Here is an 11,347-nt window from a genome sequence, read left to right on the forward strand (position 1 = left end):
GCTCCCACTCAAGCAGGCATTCCCCCTGCCCTCAGGGAAGGCAAGGGTAATGCTCTTTGAAATAGAGATAGGCTAGAAACAGGCCACAGTGCAAGATAAAATACAGCGCAAAAACCTGTCTTGGTGGTTATGAACCAGGAGCAGTTATGTACCACACTTAACAATTAGAAGCTTTTCTCCAGAGCTGAGCTGATAGACACTGGCCTAGGGTCAGTGCAAACCATGGGAAGACCCTTTGTCCTTGAGGAGTTTAAAGCTTGGGGAGTGGTGGCTCACGCCTGTAATCCCAGCACTTTGTGAGGCTGAGATGGGCGGATTACTTGAGGTCAGGAGTTTAAGACCAGCCTGACCAACATGGTGAAACCCTGTCTCCACTAAAAATACAAAAATTAGCCAGGTGTGGTGGTGGGCACCAGTAATCCCACCTACTCAGGAGGCTGAGGCGAGAGAATCCCTTGAACCCAGGAGGTGGAGGCTGCAGTGAGCCAAGACTGTGCCACTGCACTGCAGCCGGAGCAACAACAAAAATAAAAGCCAGGTGCGGTGGCTCACACCTGTAATCCCAGCACTTTGGGAGGCGGAGGCGGGCGGATCACCTGAGGTCGGCAGTTCAAACCAGCCTGACCAACATGGAGAAACCCTGTCTCTACTAAAAATATAGCCGGGCATGGTAGCACACATCTGTGGTCCCAGCTACTCGGGTGGCTGAGGCAAGAGAATCGCTTGAACCTGGGAGGTGGAGGTTGCAGTGAGCCAAGATAATCATGCCATTGCACTTCAGCCTAGGCAACAAGAGCGAAACTCCGTCTCAAAAAAAAAAAGAAGCTTGGGGAGAAGTAAGCAGATAACAGTACAGTGTGACAAATGGGAGGAATTCCAGAAGACTGTAATTGTATTTGGGGAAGCATTTAGTTTAACATACAAACAAATGTATAACTTTTAAAAACAGTAAATTGTTGTTCAGATGAAAACTCAATTAATTATATCGTTAAGGTTTTTACAAGAAAAGAGATAAACTAGTCCTCTTACCTGGGTATTGTCTGTATAATGAAAATATCTTGGCCACGAACAGATTCTTTTATTTCAACTCTTGTTTCTGAAAAATAAAAATGTTGTAATGTTTTAAGAACAGTTCCTATGTGTAAAAAGGAGAGAAAAAAAGAAAAAGAAAAGCTCTTGATGCCAGGCACAGTGGCGCAGGCCTGTAATCCCACCACTTCTGGCGGGGATGCAGTAAGCAGGGTCATCTGAGCACAGAGTTTAAGAACAGCCTAGGCAACATGACAAAATCCTGTCTCTACAAAAATACAAGAATTAGCCAGGTGCTATGGCATGTGCCTGTAGTTCCAGCTACTCAGGAGGCTGAGGTGGGAGGATCAACTGAGCCAGAGAAGGTCCAGGCTACAGTGTGAGCTCAAACTGCACCACTGCACTCCAGCCTGGGTGACAGAGACCTTGTCAGGAAGAAAAAAAAAAAAAAAAAACAGAAAAGAAAAGCCCTCATGATGCAAGAGTTAGATAACTTTGGAGGAGGTAAAGATTAATCTAAAGCAACATTTCAACTCGTGCAAAGGAATAAATCTTGGAGAAGTATAAAAAAGAGGGGGCAAGAACGACCCCTGGACCGACAGCAGCCTGTGCACTGCCACAGCATCCCGCTCCCAATGCCTACATCCGGCCACCATTGCTGCCACCATCCCCAAGAGAAAGGCTGAAGGGGATGCTAAGGGAGATGAGGACAAGGTGAAGGAGAAGATCCGAGAGGCCGCCTGCTAAATCTGCTTCTCCAATTCAGAGCCCAAGCCTAAAAAGACCACTGCAAAGAAGGGAGAGAAGGTACCCAAAGGAAAAAAGGAAAAAGCTGATGCTGACAAGGAGGGGACTGACCCTTCAGACAGTGAAGATGCTGGAAAAGACCAGGCACCTGCTGGAGATGCCAAGGGAAATGTGTGCATTTTGGTTAACTGTGCACTTCCAGTGACTGTAGTCTGAAATACTATTTTATCAAATTTTATAAAATGCAGAATTTTGTTTTACTTTTGTTTTTAAGCTGTCTTGTTAGCACACAGAACACTTTTGGGGGAAGGGGCACATGTCACAAATAGAATGTCTCCAAAGAGGGACCAATGAGGGGAATATACCTTTCCCTTCTAGTTTTTGCTTTTTTAAAATGAAGGGTCTCACATATTTATTACTGAACCTAGCCAACCAAGACGTTCATAACAGATCCAGAGAGGTAACATTGTCAAATTATCCAGATAGTGGTGAGGTTTTCAGCTTGATACGGTCATGTAACTGGGACCTTCAGATAGCATAAATATGTGTGCCATCTCAACGTGCAATTCCTTACAGACCCAGCTTGGTTCTTCTCCAATGTCTCCTTTTGGAGTTGTACCTGATTTTATTACCAGTTTTCATCCGAATCCACTGAGGAATAAGACAATTTTGCTTTTGTTTCTTGGCCAGGAATTGCTTAATCCTGAAAGTTTTGTCAGAAGACATGGTGAGAAGCGGAGTCAAGCACACACCATGATGGCGGAGAAAGGAAGAGGGGGCTATTTTTTTTTTGAGACAGAGTCTCACTCTGTTGCCCAGACAAGAGTGCAGTGGCAGGATCTCAGCTCACTACAACCTTCCACCTCCTGGGTTCAAGCGATTCTCCTGCCCCAGCCTCCCGAGTAGCTGGGATTACAGAGGCACGCCACCAGGCCGGGCTAATTTTTCTGTTTTTAGTAGAGACGAGGTTTCACCATGTTTGTCAGGCTTGTCTCGAACTCCTGACCTCAACTGATCCACCCGCCTTGGCCTCCCAAAGTGCTGGAATTACAGGTGTGAGCCACTAGGTCCAGCCTTCCTTCTATTTTGAGAGACTTTCTCTTGGCTCCCAGGAAGGGGTTCCCTGACTTGGACACAAAAGCCTTGCTCTATGTAAAGACAAATTCCTTTCTATGTCCTCTTCTTCTATTCCACCTTTCAGCATAGACTTAAATCTCTTAAACCCAGACATCTGTTGGGACCTGACCCCCATAAGTGATTACCAGTGTGTCAGGCAATCTGGACATTTCAATGCCACTGAATGGTGCTCCTCAAAAGAGCAGTGGTTCCGTTTCCAGACTGTGGACCTTCAGATAAATTCTGCCATTTTCATTTCACTTCCTGAAAGTCAGGGTCAGCTCATGAAAAGTAGTTGTTAAACAAAATGCTACATGTTCACTGGGTTTTACAGTGGCTGATTTTTGGTAGTCCATTGAAAAAAGGGAGTTTGAGGCCAGGCAGGGTGGCTCACGCCTGTAATCCCAGCACTTTGGGAGGCCGAGGCAGGTGGATCACCTGAGGTGGGGAGTTCAAGACCAGCCTGACCAATGTGGAGAAACCCCATTTCTACTAAAAATACTAAATTAGCCAGGCATGGTGGTGCATACCTGTAATCCCAGCTACTTGGAAGGCTGAAGCAAGAGAATCGCTTGAACCCGGGAGGGAGAGGTTGTGGTAAGCCGAGATAGCACCATTGCACTCCAGCCTGGGCAACAAGAGCGAAACTCTGTCTCAAAAAAAAAGAAAGGAAAAGAAAACGGGAGTTTGAAAATTATTGGGCTGGGTGTGGTGGCTCATGCCTATAATCCCAGCACTTTGGGAGGGTGAGGTGGGTAGGCCACCCGAGGTCAGAAGTTCAAAACCAGCCTGGCCAACATGGTGAAATCCCATCTCTACTAAAATATAAAAAACCAGCCAGGCATGGTGGTACAGGCCTGTAGTCCCAGCTACTCGGGAGGCTGAGGCAGGAGAATCGCTTGAACCCAGGAGGCAGAACTTGCAGTGAGCCGAGATCGCGCCACTGCACTCCAGGCTGGGTGACAGCGAGAATGTCTCAACAACAACAACAAAAAGTCAAACTGAGGGGAAATCAGCCTCCCAGAATAGAAGACAAAACTAATCAACCAGTCAGCAAAGTCTGAGGGTCAAAAACAACAATGAAACAACAATCTGCTACCAAAATAAAGACATAAACAAGATGCCTGGAGGAGAGAGTATGGTAAACAAAGAGGCCAAAGCTTCACATCCTTGTTATTTTTTCAACAGATGCTGAGACCTCCTCCGTGCCAGGCCTTGTACTGGGAACACCAAAATGCAGGATTTGGACGAAGGGGACAAAGACTGACCCAGGAGAGATGATATGACATCAAGGCCAGCAAACCCTCCAGGCTGTGAGGCGCGAGTAAGAACAATGGGGCTGGGAACAAGGGGCCTCACTGCAATCCAGAACAGGCAGTGCAGAGGGGAGTTTGGGAACACGGGAGATGTGGGATCTGAGCGTGCCAAGCAGAGGGGCAGGCAGTTAGTCCACTTAGAAAGCAGAGTGACTGAGGGGACAGAGAGAGGCAGGAGATCAGGGAGCCAACCAGCCAGAACATGCAGGACTCTGGATTTCACTTCTTATTCGCTAAGGGGTCTGGAATTTATTCTAGCAGTGACAGGAAAGCCACTGGAAGATCTGAGGTTGGGAAGGATTTCATCTGCTTGTTTTAAAAAGACTGCAAGCTACAGCATAAAGAAAACTGTGGCAGGGCAGGAGTAGCCACAGGGAGGCCATGGCAGCTACTTTTGAAGGTGTCCAGCAAGCAGTAAATGGGCTGGACTGGAGTGTGAGCAGCAGAGGCTGTGAGAAGGCATCGGATTACAGACGTAGTCCAAACTCAGAGCACAGAGGGGTGGTGAGGGATGAATCAAAGGCAAGGCAGGTGAAGGGCCAGGGTCGGGGTCCCAAAGGGCCCCATGGGATTGCTAAAAAGACCGAACTCCAGCCTAGAGGGTAAGAGTAAGGAAGCAGTAGTAAGAAAAAATATTTGCATTCTAGAAATACCCTGGTGGAAGCCAGGTGCGGTGGCTCACGCCGGCAATCCCAGCACTTTGGGAAGCTGAGCTGGGAAGATTGCTTGAGCTCAGGAATTCAAGACCAGCCTGGCCAACAGAGCGAGACCCCATCTTAACTTAAAAAAAAAAAAAAAATTAAGGCCAGGCACAGTGGCTCAAACCTATAATCCCAGCACTTTGAGAGGCCAAATGATCACCTGATGTCAGGAGTTCAAGACCAGCCTGGCCAACATGGTGAAACTCTGTCTCTACTAAAAATATAAAAATGAGCCAGGTGTGGTGGCAAGCGCCTGTAATCCCAGCTACTCAGGAGGCTGAGGCAGGAGAATTGCTTGAACCTGGGAGGCAGAAGATGCAGTGAGCCAAGATCATGCCACTGTACTTCAGCCTGGGTGACAAGTGAGGCTCTGACTCAAAAAAAAAATAAAGATTGGTGGAAATCGGGTGACTATGGACCAAAAAAAAAAAGAAAGAAAGAAAGAATAATTTTTAACAAAAAGAAATAATTTTTACTCACCTCCATTGGTCTCTTGGTATACAACAGACTTCCCCAATTCAGCACCAAGGCGCCTACAGACCAAAAAAACAAAAAAGGGAACTAGGATTTCTTTTTTTTAAAATTCCAATTCATATGCATACGTCTAATAAAAAGACTCAAATAACTAAGCTGGTACTCTTTCCAAAAAATAATTTAGAAAATCTAACTCATTAAACTAAAATTCTGTAGTCACTCCAGAAGCAGCTCATCACGTTGTAACACACTGCTTTACCAGACAGAGCTAATGTCTGCCGCACTGTTCTTTGAAGAGTAATTATCTTGGAAAAATCACTTCCAAATACTTGGTTACTAGCAATGATTTCAATAACACATGCCAGGAATAAATATCTCAATTATCAAAAGCACAGAGAAGGAAAGAGACTTCAGCACCATTAACCAAATGTGGTATGGATCCTGATTAGAATAATCCGAGTGTAAAAAGCCATTAAAAAAATTTTTTTAATGGCAAAAAATAAATAAAAATAAAATAATCAGAGAAATATGGACAAAGACTAGCTACTACATAATATTAAGGCATTAATAGTAGTATGAGGTTTTGAGTCCTGATTAGTAAGCATTACTGTTTTTACAAGTGAAATGATATGATGTAAGGGAATCTAAAAATACTCCCAGCTGAGTGCAGTGGCTCACACCTGTAATCCCAGCACTCTGGGAGGCTGAGGCAAATGGATCACCTGAGGTGGGGAGTTCAAGACCAGCCTTTCCAACATGGAGAAACCCTATCTCTACTAAAAATACAAAATTAGCTGGTGGTGCATGCCTGTAGTCCCAGCTACTTGGGAGGCTGAGGCAGGAGAACTGCTTGAAACTGGGAGGCAGAGGTTGTGGTGAGCCAAGTTTGCACCATTGCACTCCAGCCTGGGTAATGAGCGAAACTCCATCTCAAAAAAAAAAAAGAATGAAATTCTAGTTTGTGCTATGACATGAATGAACCTTGAAAAAGCTATGCTGAATAAAATAAGTCAGACACAAACAGACTGTATTATTCCATTTGTATCAAGTCCCAAGAAAAGGCGAATTCACAGAGACAAAGTAGAATGGAAGCTACCAGGGAATGAGGGGAGGGAGAATGCGGAGTAAATATTTAATGAGTAGAGTTTCTGTTTGGGATGATGGAAAGTTCTGGAAATGGATAGTGGTGATGGCTGCGCAACACTGTGACTGCAGTTAGTGCCACTGAAGTGTACACCTAAAAATGGCTAAAAAGGTAAACTTTTTTTTTTTTTTTGAGATGGAGTTTCCCTCTTGTTGCCCAGGCTGGATTATAATGGCACCATCTCAGCCCTCACCTCCCAGGTTCAAGTGATTCTCCTGCCTCGGCCTCCTGAGTAGCTGGGATTAGAGGTGCTTGTCACCACACCTGGCTAATTTTTTGTATTTTCAGTAGAGATGGGGTTTCTCCATGTTGATCAGGCTGGACTCAAACTCCCAACCTGCTGGCCTCCGCCTCCCAAAGTGCTGGGATTACAGGCATGAGCCAGGGCATCCAGCCAATGTATGTAACAATTTTAAAAAATACTCCAGCACTGCCCCCCAAAATGCACAATAGATGAAACAAGATTAGCAAAAAGTTGCTAAGTGTGGAGCTGGATGAAAGATACTGGGTGGTGGGGTGGGTAACAAAACATGCAACTTTCACATATCCTGGGAAGGTAATGTATCTATTTTATTGATTAATGTGCATAATCTAGAAAGTTTGAAGATCCTTGCTTGAAGTTTAGAAAGTCTGAATCATGGAGATAAAATATCACAACCTCAGGGGTTAAATAATCTACTGATCAAACTTTGTTCAGTGGCAAATAATCCTCTTTTAAAATAAAATCTAGGCTGGACGAGGTGGCTTACACCTATAATCAATCCTAGCACTCTGGGAGGCTGAGGCGGGCAGATCACCTGAGGTAAGGAGCGAGATCAGCCTGGCCAAAATGGTAAAACCCGTCTTTACTAAAAATACAAAAGTGGCTGGGGGTGGTGGCTCATGCCTGTAATCCCGGCACTTTGGGAGGCTGCTGTGGACAAATCACAAGGTCAAGAGTTCAAAACCAGCCTGGTCAACATGATGAAACCCCATCTCTACTAAAGATACAAAAAATTAGCCGGGCATGTAGCTCGTGCCTGTAATTCCAGCTATTCGGGAGGCTGAGGCAAAAGAATCACTTGAACCCGGGAGGCAGAGGCTGCAGTGAGCTGAAATCACACCATTGCACTCCAGCCTGGGTGACAGGGCCAGACTCTGTCTCAAAAAAAAAAAAAAAAAAAAAAAAAAAAAAAAAAAGCCAGGTGTGGTGGTGGGCACCTGTAATCTCAGCTACTTGGGAGGCTGAGGCAGGAGAATCTCTTCAACTTGAGAGGTGGAGGTTGCAGTGAGCCGAAATGGTACCATTGCATTCCAGGCTGGGCGACACAGCAACTCTCTGTCTCAAAATAAATAAAATAGATATGATAAAATCTTACTGAGGGACAAATAAAATAGATAAGGGAAGTATTTATGAATATGTATCATTTATAGTAATTCAAAAGCTTTCTGGAATTTGGCAGGGAAGAATCTAAAACAAAACAAAAAAAAAAACCTCACTAGCTTAAATGTGCCCTGTTCCCCTCTGCTCTTCCTCAACAAGGTCAGGTGGGGTAAATCTGAACCACGAGACACACACACAAGCTTCATTTAAAGTCAGTGTTTTCGTTGGCCTCAAAAAGAAAGACAAATAATCAGAGGTTAGAAATAGAAACTAGGTAGTAGATTGCAAAAGGATTGTTTTATTTTAACATTCTTCCAACCTCCAAAACTTCAACTATTAAAAAAAAAACAGGCAGAGCTGAAAAAATATAACTAAAGTTTTCCCTTTCTCCTACGTTTCCACCCAGAAGTTTAAAATATACCCCTGCAATTATCAACCCTAAAAAATTAGCCAAGTAACTCTAATGAAAACTACTTAAAATGCAAAAATGACTTAAAATATTAAAGATGACCTATTCGTTTTACGTCTTGTATTTCTTTCTTTTTTATTTTTTTTATAATAGAGGAAGGGTTTCACCGTGTTAGCTAGGATGGTCTTAATCTCCTGACCTCGTGATCCGCCCGCTTCAGCCTCCCGAAGTGTTGGGATTACTGGCGTGAGCCACCGAGCCTGGCCTTAAGTCTTAGATTTCTAACAAGTTTATGTGGAAAGAGCCCATAAGGCTCCTTTTTTTTTTTTTTTTTTTTATTTTTAGTAGAGACGGGGAGCCACCGCGCCCGGCCAAGGCTCCTCCTTTATATCAGAGCTCTGGAATTCTCCAAAAGAGCCAACTTAGAAAAGAGGCCATTGAGTAAACTGGTCTTCAGAGGGCCACTATGAGCCCCTGCTCTGCTAGACTCAGATACTACTACTACATTATCCCGGTCATGCTCACAGTATCCTTGGCCAAGAGACAGAATCATGCCCATTTCACAAATGAGGCTCAGGGAAATCCAAGTTTCTTGCCCGAGACACAGAGCTAGTAAGTGGCCTTGGGGTTAAAGACACACAGGACTGATTCCAACCCAAGCTCATTTACAAAGCAGGGCCAGGCCTGTCATTTCTACCACCAGCTCCGGCCCATCTGCCTCCCTGGAGTTGGCTTCTTCTCACTGCCAGTCCCCACACCTTTGCCCTGCGGCCGCACCCCCCGCGTCGGGTCCCCCAAGTCACAACCACGCCCGCGGATCTCACTGCAGGGAGACTTGGGAGTGGCGAGGGTCAGATTCCGAGGCCAACTCCATCTGTGGGGAAGGCAGCCAAACCCAGAGCCCCTCTCCCCGAGCTCCAGAAAACTCGGTCCGCCCCGGGGTGTGGGAGTTGGGAGACGAAAGGCAGGCAGGCCGCGGACCCAGTCACGGGGCGGGGGGCTGAGGTCACCCAGAGTCCGCCCCAAGCCTCCCAGCTGCAAAACTGGGGAACAGGGGGTGATTTCTGTCACGTCCAAGGTTTGTCCGGCTGGGAAAGGTCAGGCCCGCGCCTCCCGCCCCAGGTGCAGGAGGTGGGGCGGGTGGAGGGGAGCGGTCCCTCAGGCCCTGCCCGGCCCGGCCCTCCCGCCGCCCCCTTACTCGGTGATGCGCTTGGCCAGCTCCGTGCAGGCAGCCGTGGAGTTGGCAGAGAAGACTCGGTAGCCGGTGCGAGCGGCGTTCATGGCCGGCGGGGGAGCGGAGCGGGCGCGCGGGACGCGGAAAGCCGAGGACGCGGAGAGCGGGGGCAGCAGCAGCAGCTTCTTGGGCATCGTCCGGCCCCGCGCGGGGCTGCACCCGGAGCGCTTCCGACCGCGAGACCCGGGATCGGGTGGGGAAGGCGCTGAGAAACTCGGCGCAGGCGGGGAGAGCTCGGCGGTCCGCGCCCCCGCGTACCCCACGCCGCGGAGAGCAGCGACCAAACCCCTCGCTACGCCCCGCGCCGCAGCCTCAGAGCCAGAGGCGAGGCCACCGCCCCCTCCGGGCATCCGAGGAGCACCGGCGAGAGCGCCCTCAGGCCGCCATCTCGGATGAGGGCAAGGAGGCTGACGACTCTCTAAAAGCCAGTTCTTCCGAGGGGCGCGTCACGGGTTCGCTCCGCCCCTGTTTTGACTGCTTTTAGGGGAGATCTTTCTGTCTCACCTTCTTGGGAGGACCAGCCTAGCTCGTTATTGGCCCCAGCCGTTTCCAACTTTTCAGCCAGGACCTAACATGTCAGCCTCCGAGGAGGTAGACGATCTAGCTCTGCATGTCTATGGCAGCATAGTGCCCGCCTCTCGAGGCCCTTGCGCCCGCCTGGGATTAATTTGAAAAGTGGAGGGCGGGGTTCTTCCCAGCTGGGTGCCCTCAGTACTGAAGCGTCCAAAAGGTGGCCTTCTCCAGAGCCTGATGTTTCAGGCGTTCTCGAACATTCCCCCAACTCTGTGTCTGCCTGTAAGGCGAGGTTGCCGGTATTCGCTCTCAATCATAAAAGCCCTCCTTCCGCTCTTTCTGTATGCACCACCCCTCCGAGACCCACTCGCGATCTTTCTGGGTGACCTCAACCACAGTAAGCCGCCTGGCCCGCGGCACTGTACCACATGTAGATGCTTGCGTTATTTTTATTTTTATTGTTGTTGTTGTTGTTTTGATGCTTGCATATTTATTTACCTTTGCAAACATCTGTTTTCCCAACTAGGATGTAAGCCCTTTTACGGCCAGAAAGTGTGTTACCTTAAAAAAAAAAAAGTATATTATTTATTTTTTGAAATGGGGTCTTGCTCTGTTGCCCAGGCTGGAATGCAGTGGCGCGATCACGGCTCACTGCAGTCTCTACCTCCCGGGCTTAAGCCATCCTCCCACCTCAGTCATTAAAAATGTTGACATTACAGCCTTAGCCATCCTGCCTCACCAAGATAGTGTACTCAGTACTCCATGTTTCCCAGTGTCTAGTGCAGTGTCGTGGGCTCCAGAGGCCGGCAATCAGTACTTGTTGAATTAGGAAGTAAAGCACAGGGAAGCATTTCAGATCTCTAGTTAGCTGCACCAGAAACTGGGGGGACGAGGGGTGCCTCTCACATTGACAGTACCATCTTCTGGGAATGTCCTTTAGAGACTGCTTGTGGTGACACTGGGCTTGAGGGAGCAGTAGATTGTGACTCAGCATGTCATGAAGGACCACAAACCTGAAGCTACAGGGTTTGGAAGTTGAGCTGCCCTGGGCCTGCTGCAGCCTGGCCCCTATACCACCAGCTCTCTAGAAAAAGAAAAAGCACAGCAGGTACATGGCCTAGGCTGAATTACTTAACCACTGCACACATGTCCAGCTCATGGACCCCGACAAAAACCTTGTTACCTTATTTTTAAAAAAAAAGGGGTGTGGGGAGGGAACTGGCCATTTGTGGTGGCTCACGCTTGTAATCCCAGCACTTTGGGAGGCTGAGGCAGATGGATAATTTGAGGTCAGGAGTTCA

At 47.5% G+C, this 11,347-nt stretch overlaps 1 protein-coding gene and 1 pseudogene across 4 annotated transcripts in view; both read right to left on the reverse strand.

Moving 5' to 3' along the window:
* The window catches only part of PRPSAP1 (phosphoribosyl pyrophosphate synthetase associated protein 1), a 41,438-nt gene extending 31,265 nt beyond the window's left edge, over positions 1-10,173 (reverse strand). For 2 of the 4 annotated variants that reach the window (XM_002748757.4, XM_054256517.2), the window contains exons 1-3: positions 9,498-9,847; positions 5,390-5,442; positions 1,030-1,096 (exon numbers count right to left, since the gene is read on the reverse strand). In XM_002748757.4, the coding sequence (XP_002748803.3) occupies positions 1,030-1,096; positions 5,390-5,442; positions 9,498-9,667 (290 nt within the window). In that variant the 5' untranslated portion in view covers positions 9,668-9,847. Of the gene's footprint in view, positions 1-1,029; positions 1,097-5,389; positions 5,443-9,497; positions 9,848-10,037 lie in introns of those variants that run through there. The other 2 variants (XM_078374713.1, XM_008997777.3) reach the window with 2 other exon arrangements.
* Positions 2,207-2,636, reverse strand: LOC108591873 (large ribosomal subunit protein eL39 pseudogene; annotated as a pseudogene).
* Positions 10,174-11,347: the final 1,174 nt, after the last annotated feature.

Source organism: Callithrix jacchus, chromosome 5, assembly GCF_049354715.1.
Source record: "Callithrix jacchus isolate 240 chromosome 5, calJac240_pri, whole genome shotgun sequence".
NCBI classification, from domain to species: Eukaryota; Metazoa; Chordata; class Mammalia; order Primates; family Cebidae; genus Callithrix; species Callithrix jacchus.